We start from the raw sequence: 26,910 nt of genomic DNA, 5'->3' as shown, positions 1-26,910 counted from the left end.
TTTTTTTCCCCCAGTGGGGACAGCGCCCTCGGTGAGTGCCCGGCTCGCGGGGGCGGGGCGGCGCCGCGCATCGCCCCGCCGTTGCATCAGCCGCGGCGCCTCGTGCGGAGCCGTTAACGGCTGCGGGCGGGGGGCGGCCGCGCTCCTCGCGGCTGGTGGGGGCCAATTCGCTCGTTTCTTAACGAGAGAAGCGGCCGCTTGGAGTAGCGCCCCGTTCCCGGTAAGTGGGAGCCGCCTGGCGCGTCGGAGCGGGAGCCTGGGGTGGCTGTCCCGCGTGGGGCCGCGCTGGGCAGCGCTCGGGCACGCGAGCCTGRCTCCAGGACCGGAGGAGGAGGCGCCCTCCCTCGGCAGAGGCTTCCACAGGGAGAGCTCCTCTTCCCTCCAGCTCCGCACAGCTCTTCCCGCTGCTCCTGCCCCCTGTTGTTCTCCAGGTACCACAAGGATCCTCCATGTCTCTTCATTTTAACCCTCCTTAGCAAGTCTGGCAAGCCCGTTGGACCAAGAAACTGCTTTTATCAACCTTTTACCTTCCACAGTGTCYGGTACAGGAGAGATCTGAATGTGAGGCTCAGGGAGCTGCTCCCAGTAGGAGGTGATAACACTGATGGCATCTTCCTGAGCCAGCCATGACTTGGGAGAACGGGGATTCCTCTCCTGTCCTTGTTTGAATATCTGGTTTTTATTTTTCAGAGTTTCTCTTTAATCCTGAAGCCTTTGACCATGAACGTTGTGGAGCGCTCTGGCCTCARTCCAGCGAAGTTACTCAGCGTGTATTTACCTTCTAACTGAGTGTGTTTGCTGAGTTGGGGAACAAGAGCTCCACGTTCTGCAAAACCCCTGATGGAGGGGAAATAGGAAAAATCCCAGAGTATGGAGAGGGGTGGAATCGGCAGGGTTTTAGTGGAGGGTCCCAGGTAGAGTGTGGTACCCTGGGAAGGTGCCCCCTCTGAAACAGACCTGCTTAGGACCTGGTGCTTCTCAACAGGAGTAGAGGTGTGAAGATAGTTATTGATGAAGTAAGGCTTAGATACTGACCCAATATTTAGGGCATTGGACAGGCCTTTATTTTGACGGCACCTGGCAGTTTTCTGGATATCCTGTTGCAAATGCCCAAGTGYGAGTTAACGAGCCCGCTTCCCTGAAGCCGGAGCAGAACTTGTTCTGCGACAGCAAGGTCGCCCAGGGCTCGTGGCACGCTCCAGCCCAGGTACATCATTAATCTGGTGCTGGCAGCATCACAGGCTCCCGGGAGGCTCTGGTTGAATTTGCCTCTTGGCTCGTGGCGGATATTTACTGTCTGCCCGCGAGACACGGAGGACTTGGGCGAGCTGTAGGTTGTGCCGTGCTCGTGGCTCAGGCTTGTGGCTGCCTGCTGAAAGCTCCACATGTGCAATTGGAACAGGTAGCAGCTGGTCTTTCCCACGGAGGGGGGGGAAAAACCAAAAAACTTGCCAGCCAGATGGCAGCCCTCCCATCCAGGTTGTGGTGGCTGGTGCTTCTCTGCCAGGCTTTCTCAGAGGTCCTTTGCTAGTAAARGACTGATGCTTTGGGGAGGCACTGTGAAACGGGGAAAGGGGRGCTATGACCTTCCCTGTTCTATGTACTGGGACAGAAGCTGTGAGCAAAGCTCTAATTCTGCTTCCTGCTCTGTGCTCGATGAGCTTGGCRGATTGAGAGCGTTTTTCTGACTCTAGCATTGGCCTGTGTTCATGCTGACAAGGGAGAGGGAACCAGAAGGAAGGATAAGGTGTGTGAAAAGTGGCTGTGTTTGGTGGTTATTTTAAATCCTGACTGCAGCAGGTAAAAAGGCAGGTTAGATATGCACCACTCTTTTCTCTAATGCTCTTCTTACCAGTGTTGGTTCAGAAAACTTCTCAGGCGGGTCCAGGCAKGGTTTAGGGGGTAAACTCCAGATAGAGGAAACACCAGACACTGTTTAGTGCTGAATGCATCATTTTCTTTCTGTGTGGATGGGGTAGACTGGACACTTCTGTCTCTTCACTGGTTGTTCTTAAACATAGCATAGTGCCACAGTGACAGGAGCTGCTTTCCTGTTGAAGTCTTAATGCCTTTGCAATGTTTCAGAGGTAGGAGTRTTAATGAAGGATGGACCTCACATCRGGAGGGCTGTGAATACACTCTTCCAGCCCTAGAAGGAAGAGTGGTGGCTGAGGCAGCATCTGTGTCCTCATCCTCTCTGTAGAGGAGAGGACTAAGATGAGTCTCATGGTTCTTAAAGTACCTTTTCCTAAGGTTTYATATTGCTATGCTGTTATTTTGTACCTCAGTTATTTCATGCTAGTTGGTGGCTGCTGTTTAACATGAGATGTCTGGCTSCTACTGATGAAGGAGCAAAGTGAGAAGCCAGATGGCTGGCTGTCTCCTGAACCCTTCATAGCTACAGTGGTCCCTAGCAGTTTCCAAGGGCTCTATTTGCTGTATGGGTAAGGCTACCTCTAGCAGAGAGCCCTGAGACTATGTGGTACCACAGAGTAAGCAGAACARTTGCTTCCCAGTGGGTTACTCTTCATCCTAGAAGAGTATCTGCTCAAGGTCACTGTCTCCATTCTCAGGCTGCAGCATGTGGAATCCATGTCTTGCCTTGCACTGAGTAGTCAGCCCCTGGGCCATTGCCCAAATTCATCTCTTACACCTGCCTTTTAGACAGCTTGATTTGTGCTTCAGACAGGAGTGAAATGAATTAGGTTCTCATGTGCATGATGCTGTTTGCATGCTGTGTGCGTTGGTGCTGATGTGCTGCAAACAGCCTCAGAAGCTCCAGCCCATTCATATTCCCGAGGGGAGTTCAGCCCAGGCCCTTTGAACATTGGTTTCCCTCCCCGGCCTTCAGCCCTGCTTTGTGAAGCCCTTCAGCAGGAGCGGGGGAACGGCTTGGGCCTCCAGCACTCTGTGCAGGTGGCCGCAGGGATGCAGACACTTGTCTGGGCCTTCCTCAAACTCCTATCTCTCTGTGTGTCCCAGCTCCCTTCCTGACCTGGATTTAAATTTTCTGTGAATTACCTTTGACTTCACTTCTGTCTCGTGTTCTGCAGGTCTAATGACAGAGGTTAGTCAGGCTTTTCTAGTTGGACTCTCCCATATTCCCTAGCTAGTTATGGGTGTCAAATGCATTTAGAACAGCAGAGGCACAATTTAGTGAAGAAACTGCCCTSACTCCCCCAGTCTGCACTGCCAGGTTAAGAGAGGAGGTCAGGCCGATGGAGGAGAAAAGTTTTTATCGTCCTCTGTTTGAGTGACTTCCTGCTCACTCCCACCACTTAATCCATCAAAGGTCTCTTCCTTAGAAGGAGGCCTCAACATCTTATGTCCTGGTTTGGATCTGTYGGCAGCGTCATAGTCTTGGTGAGGCTGGAACATCTTAAATCACCCCAAACTCTGCACCGTGTTTTGCTGAAGTAACATCTTCGGTTAGGGCTGGAAGTGGCAGCTGGATTTTAGATGGTGTCAGGAAGCTATAGTTCACYGATGCAGTAGCTACTTCAGCAGCAGCAGGGGCAGGTGGAGGGTCCGGGATCCTCCTGGTGACTTTGACCATATCAAGTCACACTGGCCTTCTGGCCTGTTCCGACCTGTGGTACTTTGTAGCACAGAAGCTTTTGCTGCTCTCCTTGCATTTCAACTGAGGGTTGCACTCAACTTTTATTTCCTTCCCCTCTTAGGGGCCAAAGGGGAATGAGTATTTATTCTTGAAAATACTTTCACGTGGATCATAGTTGGGATGGGTTCTATGTTAGTGTCATTAGTTATGTGACTTTATAAATGCATGTATGCAAATATACTCTTGAGGTAGATATTTCGAATGATGYCTTATAAGGCTATGCCTAATTTTGAGACTTGTTGAACAGGAACATCTTTCTTCAGATGAATTGTGTTGCTTGAGATCAGTATTTTGGTTGGCAGGGCTGCTGATTAGCTTTTCTTTTTAGGCTCATTTTGTTCAAAATGGGACTAGATTTTTTTTAATCAAAGTAACTGACATCTCTCAATGAGAAATGGGTGTAACAGCTCTTAGTTAAAGGCAGTAAATGCAGCTTTTTTCCTGTTTTTTTTTTTTGTTTGTTTGTTTCTTTTTTTTTTGTTTTTTTTCTTCCTCGCCCCCAGCCAGGGGTAGACTAGGATATTTGCTCTGAACTAGGATATTTGTCATTACAGCAGAGGAAACGATATGGTGCTGTTTTGCCAAGCCACATAGAGAAATGCTAAATTCCAACAGAATTTCAGTTTTCCTTCAGAAAAACAATTCTTCAAGAATATTTATTTCTTTCCTTCAGATAAGTAAAGAACAAGTACCTTAAATGGCTAAAAACCATTATTTCGAKAGCATTTTTTTCTCCATGTGTCCTCAGTTCTTTTGGATGCTCCAAAACARAGTTTTGGCAACTTAGACTTGTTTCACGCTTTAGTCTGAGAACAGAGGCAGAGAGTAGCACATGTTATTTTTATTGTTAAGCCCTTGCTGCTTGTTTCCTGCATACAGGAGAGGATTGAGAAGAGACTCTGCTTAAGTGCCCTATGCAGACACTCTCAGTTTTTGACATGAGACAGTTGGTGTCTGTGCCCAGCACTGCTGTGTGTATGCAGGCTATTGGAAGGACCTTGTATGTGCACCTCAGACTTCAAACTTCCACAGCATCTTGTCCTTACCAAAGAGGTGCTGCTATTCTGAGCTGTGAACTAGCCACCTAGAAGCAGAAGTGAAGGTTTGGTCTCCAGAGCTGGATGCATCCACTGGTCTGCTAATAGGTTGGTGTTTACCCATGTGTTTGGAGTATTAGCTGTCTTAGGCTGTTGTGTGAGTTGGTCTGGTCCTAGTCACTAGACTAGGATAGATTGTAACCTATCTTGGTGCGTGGCATATATTACTTAAAGTAAAATGGTATAGCTTCGGTGTGGAGAGGTTTCTTGCATCTATAAGGAGAATTATTTCTAGCTTTAGTCTGCAAATTTGCTRCTAGAGGCATGTCTTCTTGAATGGGGGTGCTTAAAATAATGCTTTTTCTTTTTTGTTGTGTTTTTGTTCAGCCTGCAAGATAAATTATTGTGCACAAGGCAGTAGTGGTTAATGGTGCATGGTAACTTGCAGACTGAAATGCTGAAGTTCACTGATCTTGTGATTGAGAGGTTTTTTTCCCAGTCTGTCACTGGACCCTTAGTTCTGTTTTGAGCTACAYCTGTTTTCTCTATTCAGCAGAAACTCTTTTCAGGCTCAATATAGTTCAGTAATGGGAAGTAACAAATTCTAGTGCCAAACAGTGATGGTGAGCCCAAATATTAAGAAATAAGCACATTTTTTCCAAGACTTCAGCCAGACTCCTCTTCAGTGGAAAGGAAGCTAGTTATGTAAGCATGAAGACTCAAACACCTGCCTGATTTAGGGAAATTTAACTTGGTGATCTTATTTTTATATTTACTAGCTTCTGAAACCAAGAAACTGGAGGAAACTCTTCATTGTGGTAGAAGTGTCCTGTGTGCATGGTGTTCATCAGCACTGCAGTTGGGCAGTCAACAATTCAGTCTTGGGAGGAACTCAAAGCTGAGGATGGAGAGACTTCTGCRAGTGTCCTTATASAGAGCTTTCTCCTAAAGSATGTTACAGAATCCCCTTTCTCCTTTGGTATTGGCCTGGTGAAATGACCCTTTTGTACTTGGTGTGTATAACAAAATACACCCTGCAGASTGAAGCATTTTTCTTTTTTATGGCTGCCAGGCTAATGGAAAGGCAGTCAATTACAGTTGTTTTCTACATACAGTAATATATCTCCCTCCATGGAGGGAGGCACGGTGGGAAGAGTAGGTAATCCAAAAAGATCAAAGTTGTCAGTTGCTCTTGCTTTATAGCTTGTCATGCTATWTAAAAAAAAAATCCTGCCTTTACAAGTAATCTTTGCTTTATTCTGCAGCTTCCTGTTTCTCACAGAAGTGGGACATTTGTCTTCTCCCAAGGAGAAAGTCTGAAGAAAGTCTGTGTGTTCACCCTTACCTAAGAGCATGGAGAAGCTAATATCCGAAAGCCCTGCTTCTGTTCCCAAGGTACTGTGAAGCTTGAAGATGAATAGAGATCATGAGAAGGGTCCATGTGTCTCTGAGGAAACCACCTGGGAATGTTTCTAGGCATGAGAAATTTTTCTCATCTGCTAGGTTTTACAATCATTGACAATTTTGGAACCAACAAAACACTGGTGCTCTGTGTCTAACACTTCTGATGTCTCAGCTTAAGTATCATCAAAAACAGTCTTTATAAAGTTAGCTGGAGCGTAAAGCTCAAGAAATCAATTGCCTTCAGCCTTGGATTATGCCCTACAGCTGCAGTCTTAAAAATGGAAAATAGATTAAAACTAGAGCCTCCATAGCAAAAGGCAAAAATAAGGCATAAAAAGCAATGGGTTTTATTTTTCACTAACTAAACACACTTAGTTTTCAGAATCCTTTCTAAGATCTGAGGGGTATTAAATACCAACATTAATGGCGAACCATTTCAAAACATGAGAAGATTTAAGATGCAACTTGCCTTAAATCATTATTCTAAGCACCAGTGGAACAGCTTCCATGCCTGCTGATGTGCAGGCATCTTACAGTGAATCTTACGGGAAACCCAGTGAGCTAAGTGATGTCAAGCTGCTCCTGAGAGTTTCCTGTTTTCCTTGAAAAGCTCAGTAAAGGGTGGAGTTTTTAATAAAGATCTTCTGCTTATTTAGTTGAATGCTCTCTCCAAATTAATATTCTTTTGGGCAGAAGACTGCCTGTCTTACTATTTATTATCAGAGTTTGGGAAAGCCCTGTTGGTTTTCAGAGGATTTTCTGGACGTCTGACATACAAGTCCTGGTGAAAATAATGGCATTTTTTTAAAGCATTTTTGTCCTTCATGGCTAAGTAAAGTGTGAAGTCCTTCAGCACTATTTTCTGATTAGTCATTTCAGAGCTGTGTTCCTTGCTGCTTGGAATGAAGAGGACTTTCTGAGGGCTGTTTTGGGGAGGGATATCTCCATGAGAGTAGTCCATTTTTAGTTTTTGGTCAAAAGCAAGACTTGGATACTTGAGGATGAGATTTGCCTGATGTATTTCACGCTCTGCACTGTTTCCATGTCTTGCAAGAGATCTTAGCATCCTTCATAGCTGGTGGCAAAACTTCTTGGGTGTTGGAAGAATCTACTAACTAGTATCTGTTGGTTGCTGTTGTCCATCTTTCCTCACATGGCCATGCTTCTCTCACCTTTGTCACCTGGGGAGGGTGGGCAGGCCTGTCCAGGCTGCTTGCAAAAAAAAAAAAAAAAAGCCTGATGAAACATTAGACAAGAAATAGCTACTTTGGTGAAGTCTGAGCACTGCCTTCATTGTAGTGATTTTAGTTGTCATAGCTGGGTAGCAGTGTGACTGCAGTGGGTGGCTTCCCATAGAGTCTCAGGACGTGAGCAACTTTGTTCACCTCAAAGGATGCGCTGACTCTTAAACTGGGTTATATGAATAACTGCAGGCTTTTCTTTTTCAAGGATGAAATGCTTTCATTTCTTTCCCAGGCTGTAACAGATACAAACTCGTGCCCTTACCTGCCTGGCAAGTATTTCCTCTCTGGTGCGAAGGACAACGAGAGCTGTAAGGCTTCTGACAATGAAAGGAAGTGGATTCGTCCTGATACCCCTAGCAAATGCACCTGGAAGCTTGGGAAGCCCCTCTCCGCCTCCCCACATCGTCATATCACTATGTAAGCATTGCTTATTTTGCTTATGGGCTTTAGGTAAAGGGCTAATCCTGGCCCACTTAGAGACACATGGGTTTAACAAGAGCTAGCTGATTTAAATTGGTGCTGCTTTGCTTATAGATGTGTTGGTGCTCTTTAATTTTTCATGAATAAGCAAACCTGAGAATGTAGACTAAGTATAGGAGACCCAAGACACTGTGATGTGAAACTAGATGCACTTTAAGGAACCTGGCATACAGTTCTCTGACTACATGAAGGATTGTACTGTTAATGTCTTTTGTTTGATAAAACAATTGACTGAGGAATGCTAAGCTATTTGATACTGGAAAAAAGTGTAGAGCACACTAGTCTTGGCACACTTAGCTTGGTGTCAAATCCTTGAGTTTTGGATCAGGGATTTGATGTTTCATTTCTCTTAAAATAATATTCAAGGTAAGTAGCCTGATAAGGGAAGAGAGAAAGTCAGGTGCAATAAAGAACAGCAGAACCTCTGTGTTACTGCCTTTTGATCTACCTGTCTGTCCTTTTGTGCATCCACTGAAGTTGCTTTTTGTGTGCTAGGTCAGAGCCTCCAAAAATCCTGCCCAACATCCTGAATAAGGTTGGAAATACACCCCTGGTGCGAATCAACAAGATTGGGAAGTACTTCGGGCTGAAGTGTGAGCTCTGTGAGTACTAGTGCAGGCAGAAGAGCAAAATTAGAAGCAGTTTCACAACCATGTTTGTTTCATGAGACCTGAGCATATAAGGAACGTAGAGACCCTGTAGAAAATGAGGGGATTTTCATGTTTTGATTGTCCAAAGTTTACACTTCTTGAGAATTCCTGCATATTTAACACTCTAGCAAACTTTCTGCTTCCATGGAGCAAGCTTAGTGGGTAGAGGAGAAAGAACATCTGAAGCTTTTGACTGCCTCTGATATTCAGAGTTGCCACCAGTGCCTGCAAAATGAGTGCGGTTATTTGTTAAAGATAACTCAAAAGGATCGTGAAATAAATGAAATTATGTTAATAAACCATCCTGTGTAGAATTTAAATCCATATTATATTCAGCATTTTTGGTCAGAGTCCTGAAGATAGTGTTAACAGCCTTGAAAGGATTAAAGCAGGGAGGGCTGAGGTGAAAGTATAGACTGAACAAGAGGAGAAACTTGCTGTTGAATCGCCCTGCTTTTGGCTGAAGAATGCAGCAGGAAGGAAGGAAGGCAGGGGCAGAGCATCTTCTCTGCCATTGTGTTGGAACAGCTCTGTGACTTTTCTGAYCAGGCTTAACAGAAGAGGACAGATGAGAGAAGAAATGACATTTCTATGGTTGGATTGACAGATTGCAGGTCCCTGTGATTAGCATCAGAGAATCCCCATCTTTCCTGCTGGAAGCAGGGAGGTGATTTCTGCTGGCATGTTAACAAAGTTGCTCTTCAAAGTATGTTAGAGATGAGCAGCCTGTTGGCAAAAAACTGCTGCTGAAGGCCTCTGTTTTTCTTTGTTCTYAGTGGTAAAATGTGAGTACTTCAATGCCGGGGGCAGTGTGAAGGACCGCATCAGCCTGAGGATGGTAGAAGATGCTGAGAGAGCTGGAATCTTGAAGCCTGGAGACACCATCATAGAGCCAACTTCTGGAAACACAGGTAGGGGATGAAGGGTCCTGATGAAGTGTAGAATCTGTAGAAGTGGCAGACCTCAGTCCAAAGCCTGGATGCTGCCTTTGCAAAGGAGAAAGGAGATCTCTTCTTGCCTGCATGGTAGATGGAGTGCTGCAGAGCTGCACCTTATGTGTGAGATGGAGAGGAGGAAATGAGCTGTGCTGAGCGGAACAGCTGCAAAAATGTGCTAAACTTGCAGAGGCTCTCTGTTTTCTAAAAGAAAAAGGTGTTAGACCCGATTCACTAGGAATCATCACTAATTTGAGAAAGAAAACGTAATATTACTGGAATTTAAGTATCAAAAGACTGGTTGAAACTGTGCCTTTTCTTGTTTGGAAACTTCTGTAGTCCTTGCTTCTGCAYTGTTAAGTGAGTTGGGTCTGATCCTAGTACAGAAAGGCTGTTTCTGAGAAAGCTACAAAACAGCTCAGCAGTTRGTGTTGAACTGATCTGCTGTACCACTCTCTACTGAGGCAGGCAGCGCTTACACACCTTAACTTTTCAGCAGATTTTCCTTGGGCTGGCATCTCTTCCTTGAGGAAGACTGGAAGAAGAAACAGTCCCACCAGTTGGGCCAGGGAAGAATCTTGTGGCTGGGAGCAGACCAGATAGTTGACTGGTGTCTTGTGCTTAAGCTATTTCAACTGATATATTGGGCTGCTCTACTTGCAGAGAATAAATATACCTGGAGCTCCTCAAAATAGCAGATGGCCTGATATCAATGGAGGGACTGGGATGGGTGAGCTGATCTGCGACAGGTTCACTTGCCTTCAACAGAGATGACTGGGAAGTCCCATGTCACTTGTTCAGCAGGCTGCCCAGTGAGAGACGCAGTGTTGCTGAGGCTTTGGAGTGTGCCTTGCCTTAGCAATGGCATCTTCTGCTGTGCTGAGCCTTTTCCCGAGGGGGTGATTCCGTGCTGGGCTTGGCACTGCTTTTGCCTTGCAACAAAATGCCCCTGTGTAGCACACAGCTCCTGGGCTTGGTTGTGTACTGAGTTATAAGCTGTTGGTGAGAGCTGTGAGCAGTACTGAGACAGTGAYGTGCAGCATTAGCAGAGTGAGGTTTGCAGAGAGGTCAGTTGCCTGTGACCCTGGTACGTCTTACACAGAGGTACCAGAGGAGGACAGAGCTCCATGAGTGGCAACCAGCATCCCAGTGTTGGGACTGCAGTGCAGATGCCCCTGCAAGATTAACAACTGCTTGCATATCTACACAGATAATCTCATATGTGCACATTATAACTAGGTATGTGCATATACATATATRTGCACGTGTGTGTATATAGGCAAGGAAACTATTATCAGATACAGGATCAAGCAGCTGGATGGCAGCATAACTTAATGGAGGAAAATAATATATATGTAGTATTATATGTTACAATATAATATGCATTATATATTGTAATGTGTCTGCACATTGTGTATATATTGTAATGTGACTGCAGTCCTCCAGTCACACTGACATCCAGCTGCTTAAGGCAATACATAATATACAGTTCACCTTGTCACAGATTCCAAAAAGATAAATCGGCCATGAAGGGGATACAGGGTAGTAGTTTGAGAAAGCTGTTTTGATTTAAAAGCAAAGAGCTGGATAGGGAATAACCTGTGGCCACTGCCTTTTGTTGTGGGGCACTGCTATAAAAGTACAAGGCTGCTTTTCTCTGCATCTCTGTTCTGATTTGGAATTTGCTGCACTTTGAAGTCACTAGCAAGAAGTATGGTGTTAGAAGTAGCATCTCAAAACACTTAATTCCAGTCCATATGTAAAACACAATTTTTGTTTTTACTGCAACTGCCCAGCCTTGTGCTCTGTAGAAGCAAAGCCATTTCTGAAACCACAGCTTCCTGCATGGGGGTAACTGCTTTGAGGTGTTGTCATGGACCAGATGTCTCTGGGTACATCTGGTATCCAAAATAGCAGGGGTGGTGCCATGGAGCTGTACATCAGATCTAACTTGATCTGATGAAGCACYCTGCTGGGTAGCAGTTGCCAGCCTTGTGCCCTAGGGAGGGTAATTCTGAGGTCAGCCCTTCAGGCAGGCGCCCAGAGCCATGCAGAAAGAGTCATGTTGGAGGTAGAGATTTGGAAACCAGAGGTGGGGTATGTGCATCTAACAGTCCAAATAACTAACTAGTGTAGGAAGTGGATGTRGTGCATTAGAATCTGACACACACAGTATCTGAATCATGTCCTTCAGAAAGGATTTAGAGGTGTGACAAGTTAGGGACTTAGTGCAGAATCAAGTCTCATCCAGATCTCTATAAACAACTGCTATAATCCTCTATCTTAAAACTGATTCTACACACGTGATTTTTTAATTGTTGGGATGGGGAAAGGCCATGAGGAAGGGGATGTGATGATTATTTTTCTTTTTAAGGTAAAATTTGCRAATTTTGGAGGATTTTGTTTATTTGCTTGTCATTTGATGCTCTGCATGCCTTTGCTTGTTTCTAGGAATCGGGCTGGCCTTGGCTGCAGCAGTGAAGGGCTACCGCTGTATCATTGTGATGCCAGAGAAAATGAGTATGGAGAAGGTCAGATCTCCTTTTGTTTTAGAAATACGAACAAATAAACACGCTTGAGCTTGCAGAGTTCTTGATGCAAGCGAGTGTTGTGGCTTTAGCAGTGAAGGTGGAGGCCCTTGGCTTCCAAGTCATTGGTTAGGTAGAACCCTGCTGAATATATTCTGGCCAAGGGGCTATTGCTAGTGTCTTAATTAAGAAAATTAAAGGTAGCTGTGGTAGCTAACCACAGGCAGTACTATGGTGTTTAGAGCCCTGCCCCTGCAGTGCTGTAATTAAAGGAACTATCATAACTGTTAAAAAAAAAAACGAAGTCAGAGGATCTTGAGATCTACTCAACAAACTGAAGTGACTACCTCTCCCTGGCTTGTTTGTCACTTTTGCCACAGAGGAGTAGGGAGGAAGGTAGGGGCTCAAGCTTTGACTGTTCTGCTGTTCTGGCCCAAACGAAGCAAGGGGGAATGTCCAGAGTTCCCTCAAGTGAAACCCTGAGGGCTGTTGGCAAGTGTTCAAGCTGTGCAGCTGCCACAGCACAGGGAAGAGAGGAAAAAAACCACCTGGATCACATCAGGTTATTTTGCTGTGGAAAGCATAAGAACATAAAAGCCTCACAGTCTATCAGCCCAGCCTGGAGCTGCTTCTAGGGTGATGCTGCCCCTGAAGTTGAGTGCTCTCTGGATGGTCATCTGTGTTTTGCAGCTTAGCAAAACAGTTCTCGGTGCAAAGCTTTGCCATATTCCAGCTGCATGGCAATGTGCCCTGCAGTCCTGGGCCCAGGGCTCATTCTCCCTCACTCTGCAGGGAGAGTCTCCACACAGCAGCACCCAAGGGCTCTGCTTCGCTCACAGGCCTTGGCACAGCTGACTTTCAATTTCTCATCCTCACAGGGACAGAGGGAGTAAACAGGGCCCTGGAGGATCCCTCTTTGCTGTCTGTGTCCAAAGGAGGACATAAATATGCACAGTTGTTACTAAGACATGCAGGAGTGCTATCACTGCCCCAGAGTGCAGAATCCCCTGCAGAACACTTAAGAGTATGAGAGGAGACAGTTTTGTCTGGATAAGGCTCCTCAATGTGGAATAAAGGCTTCCAAAAACCTGGATGTCTGGACCGGAAGCAAYATTTAAAGTTAAGAGACTAAATGGCATTAGGATTTTTGGATCCAGTTATATATCCAGAAGGCAAGGGCAGAGGTGARCAGCTAGAAGCTATTCCGGACTGGGTGAAAGAGATATAAAACATTTTCCTGTCCATCCCAGTGAGGTTTCTGTGCTGGGAAAGAGTTTGGGAGTTTTTTGACCACCTTTGTTTGCTGCAGGTGGATGTCCTGAGGGCCCTGGGTGCTGAGATTGTGAGGACACCGACTACTGCCAGATTTGACTCTCCTGAGTCTCATGTGGGAGTAGCATGGAGGCTGAAAAACGAAATCCCTAATGCCCATATCCTAGACCAGGTAAGAAGTGGATGTTTGGAGGTCTAGCATGGAAGGTGGATGTCGCAGCCTTGTGCCTTAATGTTGCTGRCTAAATTTTAAACAGCCTGTGTGAGTCTGGGGGGAGCAAGCATGTCCCAGCCCTGGCAAGGGAAGCTATGGAGCCAGCACCATGCTGCAGGGCAGCAACCTTTTTATTTCACTGGAGGGCAGCAGGAAGGCAGTGTCTGCAGASATGCAAAAAGATCAGGGTGACTTTCTCTGCTGAGCAGGCAGTGTTGCATAGAGAAGCRGGTCATATATGCCTTGAAAGAAACTTTTCCACAGACAGGACTGATCTTGATGCTGGCGGATGCTAATGCCTTAGGACCACTCTTACATTAAATCATTTGGGGATGTTATATTTAGCCTGAGGCATTCTGCCTAGGTCCAGATAACAGATAAGGAAACAGTCTGGAAGCAGAATATGCAGCAGTCGTGCTTGGAGAATTTGCCTGTCAGGTTTTTGCAATGCCTCAGGTTACAAAATCTTGGTTTTATTATTTACTTAATGGCTCTGTCTTTCAATACAGTATCGTAATGCCAGCAACCCCCTGACACACTATGACACCACGGCTGAAGAGATTCTGCAGCAATGTGAAGGTACCTCTGCTGTTTTAGCCCTTTCATTTAATGARTTGCTAGGATTCTGTATTGTTCTTCCAGCTTTGTGAAGAAAGAGGCCTGGGTTGGCTGAGAAATGGATGGATTTTCAATATAACATGCCCCATATTCTGTGTGTAATTAGAGAGTTGCCTTATTACTATGGCTACAAAAATAAACCATCATTTCCATTAGGGAGAGATGTTTTGATTTTTAGATTACTTTGCTTATGACCAGATGAACAAAGCAGTTATGCTTAATTCAAAAAAAGATGCAACTGAAGTGACATGAAAACAGGGTTACTTTTTGTCTATTCACAGAAATAAGTATTTTTACATGCTCAGAATTCAAACTGTACATGGAGGCGGGGAAGAGATCTTTGTTCTCAGTTAATACTTACCTGGAGTCTGCTACAGGTTGTAATTCTAATTCTGTTAGTTACTATGTACAGACCAGATATTCCATTAGGCTGGAATCTGCTTCACTGGCCGTTATGTTCAGAAGCACAAGCCGCTCTCTTGTGGTTAATAGCAGTAATGCCCCTGCGGCGTGCAGGGCTCCTGCCTGCGCTAGCTCTGGAGTGCCCCAAGTGACTGCCCTGTCTGTGGCAGCAGAGAGCTCGAGCTGGGCTGCCTCCCCCAGCCAGGGGATCCATCTGAGAGCTACCAGAGGCATTGGATGCAGTGTAGCATGCTTCCACAGCTTCCTCAGGAAGTAGAGGGAAGCTGTGGTGGATGCTGCTGACCTGCCRTAAAAAACGGTGCAGTTAGTTTATTTTCTGAGACCTTGGTTACTGGAGTAACAAAATAGGTTATTTTTCTTAATGAAGGTGAGGACTATGTGCAGTGYTCTCCTCTGCTTCCCAAAAAAGTATCTCTGTGTGCTGCACAATATGTATTAGTGTGTCCTTCCACTTCTTTTTTTGAGTTAATGATCATACTTTCACAAACTACCATCCCACAAACAGGATGAATTCTAACTGCAGGCTTCATTCCTCTCTYGTTTGTGTCTCTTACTTATAGTCCAGGTATGTTCTTACATCAGTCTTGGTTCTGAAGAGGGACATGTTTGGAGTATTGTTCTGTTGACTTGCAAACRTTCACTTCTGTACCAGTCAATGATCTTTCTAAATATGCTTTTTACTAACAAAACTGCAGTTAAGGGTTTGGTCCACCTATGCATATATTGCAAAATCCAAAGGAGGTGACAGAAAAATGAATTCTGTCATACCAACACTGGCTCTGCTGGGCCTACTCATAATAAAAACAATAGCCTCTCRCATATAAATGAGCAGATTACTTGGGTTAACAATTTGGTGTACAGCTCTCCTATCTCAGGCCATCTGTTCGGTTAACTAACCTGCAAGTTTCAACTCTCTTGGTCACCTTCCATCTCTGCTGRAAGCCTCACAAATTGGTGCTTTGTCAGTCTGCCAAAAGGATGTTTCCGAATTGCTTTTTGGAGTAAGTGGAGATTGAGCAAACTGGCCTCTAGATGGGTCTCCTAATACAGCTATTGGAAAGCAAGGATCCTCATTTTTTGAGCTTCTGCCACTTTTTGCATTTTTGTTGAGAGTAAAAAGCATAAATAGATATTTTTTCCTTTTTTTAACCCATCACACTCAGGAATGTTTTGCAAATGCCTTTTGATTTCTCACCCTTAAACAGGAAAAATAGACATGTTTGTGGCTACAGCTGGCACTGGAGGAACCCTCACTGGCATTTCCAGAAAGCTCAAGGAGAAGTGCCCAGGATGCAAAGTAGGTAGCAAGTTTATATTTCTTTAGCCTAGAGAGCCTCAGATGGCTCCATTGGAGCCACTCCCTTTCCTCTAGCATCTCTGCCTCCTTGCAATTGCTCTGTAGATGTCCCATGGGAAAACTTTGAGCTATCCTCAGGTAAAATGTAATGTTGAGCAGGAGAGAAGGGTCATCAGCACCCCTGTTGTGCTCTGGTCTCATTGGTGGCCTCCTTGACTGTGCCATGGCTAATCTTCAGGAGCTGTTGAGTTTCTAAGAATGAAAGTGTTTTTTTGAACGGTTCTGTGCCTGTAAAACTACAGATTTGTAAGAGAGCAAAAGGAATATACTTTTCTGCCTGCACTTGCCACAGAAATGTATTAACTGTAGCAATACCTGACGTGTGAATAGCAACAACTTCGAACCAAGCCAAAACCATGTAAAACAGTCACACTTGTCATGGCCACAGCCTGAGGAGGTGGGATGAGTTGCTAAGGGCCAGGAGCACCAAAGTACATTAATCACAGGGGGAGAGGGGAGATGAGTGTTGCTGGGGGAGCTGAACAGGAGGGCATATTGCCATGGGCTTTGTGCGGGTGCACAGCCAGGGTGCTCTCTGAAGGCCAGTGCTGATGAGTAAATAGCTGCGTTCTTGAAAGCAGTGTGTCACAGCAGCCAACCTGAAAACTTCTGCAGATTATAGGTGTCGATCCTGAAGGCTCCATCCTTGCTCAACCTGACGAGCTGAACAAGACKGACAAGACAATGTACGAAGTGGAAGGAATTGGGTATGACTTTGTCCCCACAGTGCTGGATAGATCTGTAAGTCGTGCTTCTTGGTTAAACTGCCYCTTGCCCTTCACTGGGATGGAGAAGAAACTTGAGAAAATGTGKTTTTTTTGAGCTGAAAGGGGGAGGGCTAGCAGACAAAACTGTTTCTGTTCTTTCCCATCAAAGAAAATAATCCTTAGACTTTCTTCCTGCACAACTTTATGATTTAGAATCTTGGGTAGAAGGACTGGGCAAAAAGCACTTTCTAGAACATATTTCCTTTATTTAAAAAAAAAAAAAAGTTTCTACAATCATGACAATGTGAGCACAGCCTGTGTCCCTGAGAAGCCCTTCAAGAGGGGAGGAAGGTGATTCACGTTCCCTGTGGCTCTTCTCACAGCAAGATGTCAATGTACAGACTGTTACTGTGGTTGTCTTCTCTTGGCAAACAAAACCATCCAACCCTTGCAGAATAGAAGCCTAARCAAATGGATCAATAGGGCAGCTATTACCTCAAGGAGCTTGGATTGAAGCAACGTTGATGTAGCTGCATCATTGCCCAGCCCTCCTCATCTCAAGTTCTGTCTGTTCTTCTCTTTCTGCCTCATCCCAGACAGTGGACAAATGGTACAAGAGCAACGATGAAGAATCATTTACTCTTGCTCGCATGATGATCCGAGAGGAAGGACTCCTGTGTGGTAAGAGCCGACACTCATCCTTGGGGCTGTGAGTATGTGGGAGGATGAGGCTCTGTGCAGGTCAGGGAGGCCTCTCTGCAGTTCCATCATCCCCCTCAGCCTGGGTTCCTGTGCTGGCCTTCCCTCTGSTCTTTTGCTCTGTCCCTTCCTTTGTCACTTCCATTTCAGTGTTTGACACTTTTGTTTCTGACTCGTATTTTGCCAGGYGGCAGCTCGGGCAGCGCCATGTCTGTAGCTGTGAAGGCGGCCAAAGAACTGAAGGAAGGTCAGCGCTGTGTCGTCATGCTCCCCGACTCTATCAGGAACTACATGTGAGAACCTTCTCTCTTTCCTTCCAGGAGGTGGCAGTCTCAGGCCTCCTTACTTGCCTTCAGTGGCAAGTTGAATATGCATCTCAAGGCACCCAATTGTCAAAGCAAGGAGTGTGTTTTGGGCACAGCTCCTGAAGAACCTAGAAGGGGTTTGACATGGTAGAATTCAGTCCTGAAAGCAGAGGTCCTTGCATTTGTCTTTGGTATCTAACCACCCATACCAATTAGTATACTCCTAGTTAGTATACTTGTAGTWAACTTCCCTCCAGAAGAGATTTGCTTCCAGGCTTTTCTGTTATTGGGGAACACCAATGCTATCCCATTTCTGGAAGGATCTTTTCAGGCTGTTGCCTCTCTTCGCATGTGCTGGCAGATGGACATAGCAGTACTCCAAGAGGAGCCAGTGTTGGCATGGGCTTGCAGGTGGAGGGATGAGAGCTCTCAGCTGTGCTGTGAGGAAATTCCTCGTGCCCTTCTGAACATATTGCTACACACGATGTCTTTAGCTGTGCTTCATGGCTAGTGTTACATCCAACACGGTGCTGGGTGACTATAGAAGCTGCAGGAAAAAAAGGCCTTGGCTGAGCACAGGTTGGCACTTCTCCATTCCAGGCTGTCTTTATACTCTATTGCAAGGGAGCAATATAGTTGAAGCATTGTACCCTATGGGATTCCTTTTTCTTCCTGTGAGGATTTCATCTCCGTGTCTCTGGCTGGTAAGCTTGGACGGCAAATGGCAGTATGTTCCTCAGTTACGCTGTAGCTGTTAGTTGTAGTGGGCTGTGCAGTTGTCTTGTGTAGTATTGTTTGCTCTTGTTAGGTGTTGATAGGTGCTAGAGCTGATGAGCTCTTCGCTTCCTGATGCTTTGTAGGTCCAAGTTCTTGAGCGATAAATGGATGATTCAGAAGGGGTTCATGAAAGAAGAAGACCTTGTTAAAAAACCTTGGTAAGTATGGATTTTTGAGTCTTTTTGGTAGTCATTGTGGCAGTTACTAATTTAAAGATCATTGGAATTTGTTCCACTTCCCTTTTTAACTAACTTCTTGTGTTGCTGTGTCACATTTAATTAGATGTGTAATCAAATGTGCTTAAATGTCATGAAATTCCCTTTTCTGGAGTTGTGTGGTAGCGGAAAAGACTTGGTGCTTAATGATTTTGAATGAAATGGTTCATATTTAAAACGAAAACTAGTGTCTACACAGCTCTGCCGAGATCATAGYTTTCTGGTGCAAAGTACTACTTCTGTACATTAGTGGAGGAGGATCTTCCCTTAAACAGTTACCTATAGTGACTGTAGATAGAGCCAGTTTTTTGAGTAGAGGTCCAGACTTTCCTGTTTAAGATGTAAACAGTGAAGCTAGGGAGACTGGTACCTTCTACAAACCACATTCTATCCTAGGAAATAGATTTGGTGAGGAGACTTTCRATCATAATGCCTTTTCACACCTGAGTGTCTCTGTGGCACTGGGGAGAGAACTTGGAAGCTCTAGAGATGAGTAATTGTGGCTGATTTCTGACTCTTCATCACAGCCTCTTGTCATTCCTCTAGTGTTGGAGGCCATGGCACATGGAGCTACCAGTTCTGTTCTCCCCATAAGACTTGCTTGGTTTTATGATTTTTTTTGTCCTTAGGTGGTGGAACATCAGTGTTCAGGAGCTAAGCCTCTCGGCTCCCCTGACTGTGCTTCCAACTGTTACCTGTGCAAAGACAGTTGAAATCCTCCGAGAGAAAGGATTCGACCAGGTACCAGTTGTTGATGAATCTGGGTATGTCCATATACGTACATATTTGTCTCTCACTATCACTTATTACTTCACCCACCAGGCACCCTAAGGGATGTCTCTAAACACTTGCTAGGAGGATAATATTCCCTGTTGTCTGGCTTTCTTCGGGTGGTGGTTTGCCATTTGCAGCATGGTTCAAAAATGTTACCTTAAATATAGCAGTGTTGGACTTAATATTGTCATGCTAGGACTGTTATGACCTTTATCTAATAAGTTTCTAATTATTATCATGATATAGTTAATGACTCTTCAGTATTTTTCCACTTTTTAATAGTAGCTACTTATTGGAGGAAAAAATTCACAGAACCTCAAGCCTGTCCATCTCCACAACTCTCATCCAGCTATTTCAGCATGTTTTGCTGAAGTGCAACGAGAAAGTAACTGCTGCTGGAGTCTCWCAGCAGCCTGGCATGCCTTGATGTCCTGTAGGTTCCTTGTAGAACAGGCTGAAGAATGAACAACCAGGGTTTGCTCTGGTCAGAGTGCTAACACAAGGGATTAATAAGCCTCTGTAAACCCTTGTTAGGAGAGGGAGAAGAGCAAAAGTGCAAAGAGCAATGGCTTGCTTTGTTTAACCGTATCTCCTCTTGTCTTGCTGTCTCCTTCTTCCCCAGGGTGATCTTGGGCATGGTTACCCTAGGTAACATGCTTTCCTCACTGCTTGCTGGAAAAGTTCAGCCTTCAGATGAAGTCAGCAAAGTAATATACAAGCAGTTCAAGCAGGTAAACATATTTCACAATTCCCAGTTCTATGGTTTAAAGTACTGCTCTGATATTCCTAGCATTATTTGGGTTGGGTAAAGCTTACAGGGGATCATACAGAATGACTATTACTGAGCACAGACCTAGGATTCACAGTAGACTCCCCCATGCCACCGAATGAGCTCCTAGGCTCATGTTCCGGCTCTAGATTGGGCCATTCTATTACTTTGACAGGCTTCCTTCTGCTCTTCTTGTCTGTCTCCAAAACCCCAAAGCAAAGCTGGGCAATGTGAATATTGAGGGGAAGAGATGGGCAGATGTTGGAACAGCTCTTACTAAATAATTCCTGTATCAGATAAAACAGGCATGTGCTTGCCTTTTGCATCAGATGCCTTGCTGAAGCARGGGGATGGCTGGTGAAAGCTGATGTCAAGGTATGTGAAGCTTTGTTAGCTAATTCCCCACGTTCATCCAGAATGGTGTGCCAGAATATCACTAAACTTCCCAGCTGTGTGGCTGCCCATAAGTATTTTTTGCAGATGCTTTGCTTAATTTACAGGAAAAGGCCCCTTCAGCATGGAATGCTTTATCTAACTTTCACTAGGCTTTTTGTTCCAACACTGACAAGATAAATGAGCTTCTGTATTCAGGCAGTGTATATAACACTTCTATTTAATCTACCGGGTCTTTTTGGTTGAGGAGGAATGCTAATTCTGTGTAGGTGAAATGTAAATGTATCTTTTCCTTTGCAGACAAATAATCAAGTGTCAGGTGAAAATGTGGTGCGTAGCAAATCTGTTTAGCTCCTGTTCTCTCTCACTTGGAAAGCTTAAGCATTCCTGGGGCTGGTGTGGTGCAATCACTTTGGTAGCTATAGAGTGGTGCTGGCTGTAGTAGCCCATTCCCTGCACTTCTGAGGCTGGGGGGTTTTCATGGACACTTTAAATTTCCTTGTACTCTTCAATAAAGAAAAACTGAAACATCCTTTTCATCTTCAACACTGATGTTACTTCCTAGAGGTGGAGGGAGATGGACATGACATGGTGRTATTGCTAACATGCCAGTTAAAAGCTTCATTCACTGTTTCTTCATTTAAAGTGACATTTTAATGGAGAAACCTAGTTAAACATACACAACCTGAGGAGCTTTGTGGAATTTTGCTTTTATTCCAACTCTGGTCGAGTTTATTTTCATCTCCTCCAAAGAGAGGCTCTACTGCTCTGTGGATGTCATGGATATCAGGCCTTGTGTTTTTTAGCAGAGGGACAACTTGTTTAAGGCAGTGGCCAAAATGGTGCCACCTCTTGCCTGACCTGTAAACCTAAGGCCTGACACATCAGTCTGAACTACAGGCTGCTTTTTGCCTTTAATATACCGTAAACACAGGGTGCTGGGCATCCTCCTTTTCCTTTTTTCCCTGTAGTTCAGAGGATGGGAATCAGAGCTGTTTTCCAGCTCAGCTGCACTGCTCGTGCTGTGAGGTTCATTCCCCGGGCACAAACTGAGCTTGATGCATGGTAAAAGCTTTTTCAATCTGCACTACAAAATTCTTTGCGGTGAACTCTCTTATCCCTTCTAAGTCCCTTTTAAAGATAGAATATCAAATAGTGGGTGCTCACATTAGCTGGGGAGTGTCACTTGGATAATAGACATGGTAATACTTTTAAAAGCAATTAAATGTTGTAGTAGGAAGAATGCAGCTTTCTGTCGTCTTTCAGATGCTTTCTGAAAGAMGATGGTTAGTCAAGTGTTAGAGGGACCTCTATGCCATCCATAGAGCCAATGAAGAGTGTTTTCTTGTTCAACTCTATTATAAAGCTGTTTCACTGTAAAAGAATTTCTGATTGAGTSCCCTGACCTGGGCCTCAGTAGTGTTAGCTGAGCACTCTTCACTCTTGACTTGGTTTTGGCTTGTTTGGACTTTTCCCTCTTCCCTTCTCCCATTGGATTCACTTCCACTGGGATCTGTGGTTTGATTTGCTCACTTTCTCACAATCTTGCTAGAGCAAAATCAGTAAGTACGATCTTCAGATTCATGGTAACTTCATGTTACRAATACAGAACACACCTTTTCATCCTCTCTTCAGAAGTATTTTGTTAATGCTTCTCCAATATGATTTCAGAGTTGTAATGAAAAAATCATATACTGATGTGTTTTATTCAATTTCTTAAAAATTAGAAGCAACAAACTCTGTTTTTTTAACTGAACTTTGATCTGGTGAACTTTGCTGGTGTTTCACAGTACTTTGTATGTAAGCACTAGATAAATGCTGGTGTAGTGTTTTTTGTTTTAATACTGCACTGAGTATATGGGGCTATCTACCACCAACAAGATAAAGGACTCCTCCTCAAGTATTTTTAACTCATTTTTTTTTTTTTCAGATTAACCTGAAAGACAACTTGGGGAAACTTTCTCATATCCTGGAAACAGATCACTTTGCTCTAGTGGTCCATGAACAAATTCAGTGTGAGTACTGCTCCTTGCAAATTGGGTTTTCTGTATGAACAAGTAACGGGGTAAACACAAATGTGAATGTGCAAACAAATGCTTGAAGAAGCCACAGCCTCCGTGTGTGTAACCACGTGCTGGTAGCCAGATACTGGCACTGCAGTTCTTGTGGGGGAATTGTTCGAGCCATTAACCCCCTGGACTGCAGTGTACTTCTGAGCCAGTCATTCCTGAATCCAGCCCACTGTGCAACAAATCATAGAATCACAGAAGGGTTAAGGTTGGAAGGGACCTCCAGAGGTCATCTAGTCCAACCCTCCTGCACATGCAGGGTTATGTTGATGTGCTCAAGTCTGTAGCAGTTTCCCAATAGGATTCTGCAACACAAATGATTTTGCTCCTGGTTAGACCTATCATAAAACTTCCAGCAGTTCCATGACAGAGGATATCCAAGACTAGCTAAACCTGTTCTTTCTRTATTTTCAAAGCAAAGTCTTTATTAGAGCTTCCTGAAGTGCAGTAAGAGCTAGATGTCAACACTGATGCCACCTTCTCAGGTTCCTGTTCATGAGGTGCTTGGTTTTGGTCTACTCATACCCAGGTTGTTCAGCAATCTARGCTGCCATGAACTCTTCATCAGTTACAAATAATCGGTGATGTCCAACACTGCCAGCATGCCTGGGCACACAGAGAAGGGACAGCTKCTGCTGCTGCTTTTGCACACACAGGCAGTTAAGATGAAATGGGGTGTCTGTCTTTCTCCTAAAGACAGAACCTCCCCTTATCTTTCCCTGTAGATCACACAGATGGTTCATCCAGCCAGCGGCAAATGGTGTTTGGGATCGTAACAGCCATCGACCTCCTCAACTTTGTGACTGCCCGGGAACGGGAAAGGAAGTCCAACTGAAGTCCTGCAGCTACCTGGAGCCTCTTCAACAGCATTTTGCAATCACTAACCAAGAATCAGGTTTATTGGGGGGGCTAGAATAGGCTGCTGCTAGGGTGGGGGGATTTTGTTCTGTTCTAATTCTGAAAATAAGCGTTACTAGCCTTGTGTCAGCTCTACAGCCAGCACGTTTTACAGTATTGCACAGCGGCTGGGGATGCATTTCTTAATCAGGTTACACAATCTTTCTTGTTGAGACAAACTTATTTTTTTACCTATATATATGCATATATATATATGCAAGAATATTACTTAAATTAACTGGTGTGTTCCTTGTTTGTTATGTTTAAAGTCTGGCTTTCCAAAACATTGTTTTAGATTCATTGAAGGTGATGGAAAGAAAGGCACTGAAGCAGAGGCCCAAGAGCTCTGGAAAGTTTTGTCTGTGCAAGGGAGTTAGGTTAGGAAATACCTGTGTGAAAACAAAAGCAGAGGCTTAGGGCAGGGGAAGAAGGGAAGCATTTTTCTGACATCGGGGCAAAACAAAGGACAGGATTCAGAGGGCTGGAATTAAGTTATTTTTCACCTAGCTGCTGTAGCTTATTTGACTGCCAGTTTGACAGTGCAATGACCAAGTAATGACTAAATTTTAGCAGAACTCTCACTGCAAAGACCAACTTTTATTTTCTTGCAATTGTACCTTGATAAGTAAGTACAAATGAAATGGAAAAAAAAATTAAATCAGATTAAACTTACTGCCTGAATGTTAATATTTTCTTGATTATGCTGTTACATGCAGTATCTTCTACTTCCCACCAGCTCTTATCTTGAGTTTTTCTTCCTAGTGCCGGTTTTACAAAAGTCCAAAGCTAATCCATCAAGAGCTGTAAAATCCTTAAATTCTTTTCAAGTGCTTCTGATCCCAGAAAAAAAGAAATCTTTCTTCCAAGCTTGGAAGTAACTGGCCAACATGGGGTGGACTTGATCGGTCATAAGCACAAGAGTATTGTGCAGTGGGTGGGTAATCCCAAACTTCAGCCCTTCCAGAACTAGCTGGATTTTCAGTGTGTTGGACAGAGGTCACGGTGGCAGTGGGTTGGCCCTAGCAGCCCAGTCCACACCGTGCTGTGCCCGGGCTGCCAGTTCCTCTTGGAACTGCTGTTGATGATGGGTGGAATCACCACACGGTCCCAGAAGAAAAGCAGCCACCCTTTGTGTTTTAGTCCTAACTGGCTGCTTTTCCACCCTCTGTGCCCTCTACCCCTGCCTGTTGGGTTTGTTTTACCCTGATGGTGCCTCTGGCAGTGGATTTGCCTTCCAGTTTGGAAGTGAGCTCAGAGGATAGAGGCTGTGGAAGCCCCCTTGCCCYACAGCATTGGGCAGAGCCCTTGTGTGGCTGGGGGGAGCCAAGTGGCAGCAGTCGTGTTAAGCTGCTGCTTTCTCACCTCAGTTTTGTGAGTGTTGGGAGCCTTGTGGAAATGACTGAAAAGCTTCCAGCTGGTGTCTGTTTGCCCTTTCATGCTAGGCTGGGGCTGCTAAGCTCACTCCTCCCCTTAATGAGTTAATCCCTGTAGACATTGGCTGTTCCTTCAGGTTGGGGCTATTGCTGAAGTAATGTGATCCCTGGCCTTTCCTGAGCCCTTGCTTTCTTGAGTAATGTGAGTAACAGACTGTGGACTAAATAGAAAGGCTGGGAATAGGAGGCCACTCMGCGGCAGTGAGAGGGGTGAGAAAGCAGAGTCATTGAGGCCACTTGGCCTCCAACTTAGGTGGAGGCAGGTAGCCCTGGTTCACTTCATTCCAGCCCCTATGAGTYGGTGCTTTATCCCTCCTAGCTAAACGTGCCTCATAACTGCTGAAACTGAGGTGAGGAAGAGTAGATAAAGAATTGGGTCCATCTTCCGAGGCCACTAGAACCTGGATGAACCTCCTCAAGTTAGCTGTGTAGAAGCTGGACGTGGAGACTCATCTCTGATGCACTGGAGAGCAAAAATGCCCTTCAGGAATGATTCATCTTTGACACCTGTTGTAAAATGGGTTTATTACAGCAAAAAGAGATGAGCCTTAAGCTGTGGTTTTAAGATTGAAGGCAACTTTTCCTAAGGCTTTGGACTAAACAACTGTGGAGTTTAAACATGTGCAGCTTATGTTCTGAAGGATGGGAGCCTTTTTCACCTGAGGCTTTGTGGTGATTCAGTCCTCACTGTGCCTCTCACTGTAGTAGCAAGCCCAACTGGGCTGCTCTGCCAGCTGAATGGAAAGCTAAAGTATCAGGTGTGTAAATGCGTTTAGGCACTGCTTTTGACTCTGGATCAGCTTTTCATAGAATCACGGAATCCTGAAGGTTGGAAGAGACCTTTGGAGATCATCTAGTTCAGCCTCCCCCACTGCACACACAAGGTCACCCTTTCCTAGCAGGGYAGTGTCTATGTCACTGTTTGGCAGATCAGAGTCAATCATCTTACAAACTGTACCTACRAGACCTTCCCCAAGGAGCTGTAAACAATTTTAGTTCTTGCTCTTATTTTGGGACAGGTCTGTGAATAATCAGGTATCTCCCTAAAGTCCTGAGTATTTCGGGCAAGCTTGTAAACCCCTTTCCCAATGGTTTCAATTACTGTTCTCAGCTCCCTTTTCATGTCCATTCTAACTCACCTGAAAGGAAGAAGGAGGCCCCATTTCTTTGAATATTGGCATTTTCACTGCCTTCTTTGGATCCCACACTTTTGAGAGAACCTGTGCATTTCACTAGATCCCATGACCTGAAGTGTTTGCTGCTGCTGTGGCTGTCACTGCTGCTAAATTTTGCTAGAACTGCTGCTATTAAAAAAAGAGTTGGTTAGAGCCAGTAAGGAAGAAGGGATATGAAAACAAAGCAATCCATGTAAGATAATTCCTGCAAGATGATAAACTTGCATCCTGCATTTCTGCTGTGCAGCTGCAGTTTGTTAGGACAGGGAAGCATCTCCCATGCTTAAACTGACACAAGGAGGAAATTATGGTCACCAGCCACTCCTATTCGGTAGCAACCCTACATGTAAACTGGGGAGTACTGGGGCAAAYGGAATTGACTGGAAAGCTTTCCAGAGCTCTTTCCCTTGGTGGCAGCAAGGAGAAGGGGACAGGAAGGGGTCCTGCAAAGCTGAGCTTGAGCAAGAGGTGATGAGTGCAGTGCTCCTCCACGGGTGTAAGAATGTTCTTACCTGGTCCTAGCTAATAGTGGTAGGGCTGCATTCATGTTTGCCTTATTTGTTTCACATACTGATCTTTAAGACAAAGCTTCAGTCCAAAGCTTGAATGGAAATACACTTTTTCCTGAATGTTGTGCCTGCATCTTCTGTTTGTGCTGATTAAGCTAATTAAACTATTARGTAATTAAACTATTTTTCATATGGATAAATATGTATTATTTATATAAATATCAACATTTTGTGCTCTATTTGTATGTCAATATAAGAACATCCGTCCTTTTGGTTTAGTCTTGGCTCTGCAAAAATACTTGTCTCACAGGAAGACAGTAAAATCTGTATAATATCCTGCAAGGAATTACCAGGAACTGACCTAAGAAGCATTTTGAAGTGACCAAGACTCTCTCCTGCTCCTTCCA

General features: G+C 44.7%; 1 protein-coding gene across 5 annotated transcripts; it reads left to right on the top strand.

The window, feature by feature from the left end:
• LOC112944676 (cystathionine beta-synthase-like) lies at positions 1 to 26,910 on the top strand. Of its 5 annotated transcripts, none has more exons than XM_026036158.1 (19): positions 2 to 31; positions 477 to 592; positions 5,922 to 6,051; positions 7,537 to 7,721; positions 8,280 to 8,386; positions 9,211 to 9,345; positions 11,821 to 11,900; positions 13,207 to 13,341; positions 13,893 to 13,962; positions 15,630 to 15,721; positions 16,397 to 16,522; positions 17,085 to 17,169; positions 17,375 to 17,480; positions 18,353 to 18,427; positions 19,114 to 19,248; positions 19,881 to 19,989; positions 20,721 to 20,750; positions 22,351 to 22,435; positions 23,215 to 26,910. In XM_026036158.1, the coding sequence occupies exons 3-19, from the start codon at positions 6,010 to 6,012 to the stop codon at positions 23,322 to 23,324; spliced, it is 1,707 nt and encodes a 568-aa protein (XP_025891943.1). In that variant the 5' UTR covers positions 2 to 31; positions 477 to 592; positions 5,922 to 6,009; the 3' UTR covers positions 23,325 to 26,910. The 5 variants fall into 5 exon arrangements, with proteins under 5 accessions (XP_025891942.1, XP_025891943.1, XP_025891941.1 ...); XM_026036156.1 differs by having other exon boundaries at positions 432 to 592; XM_026036157.1 differs by lacking the exon at positions 477 to 592 and having other exon boundaries at positions 1 to 31.

The sequence above is a fragment of the Nothoprocta perdicaria genome, unplaced genomic scaffold (genome assembly GCF_003342845.1).
Source record: "Nothoprocta perdicaria isolate Ctin4 unplaced genomic scaffold, notPer1 scaffold_171, whole genome shotgun sequence".
Taxonomy (NCBI): Eukaryota; Metazoa; Chordata; class Aves; order Tinamiformes; family Tinamidae; genus Nothoprocta; species Nothoprocta perdicaria.
The sequence above is the reverse complement of the archived record's forward strand: the minus strand, read 5'-3'. Positions and strand labels throughout refer to the sequence as shown.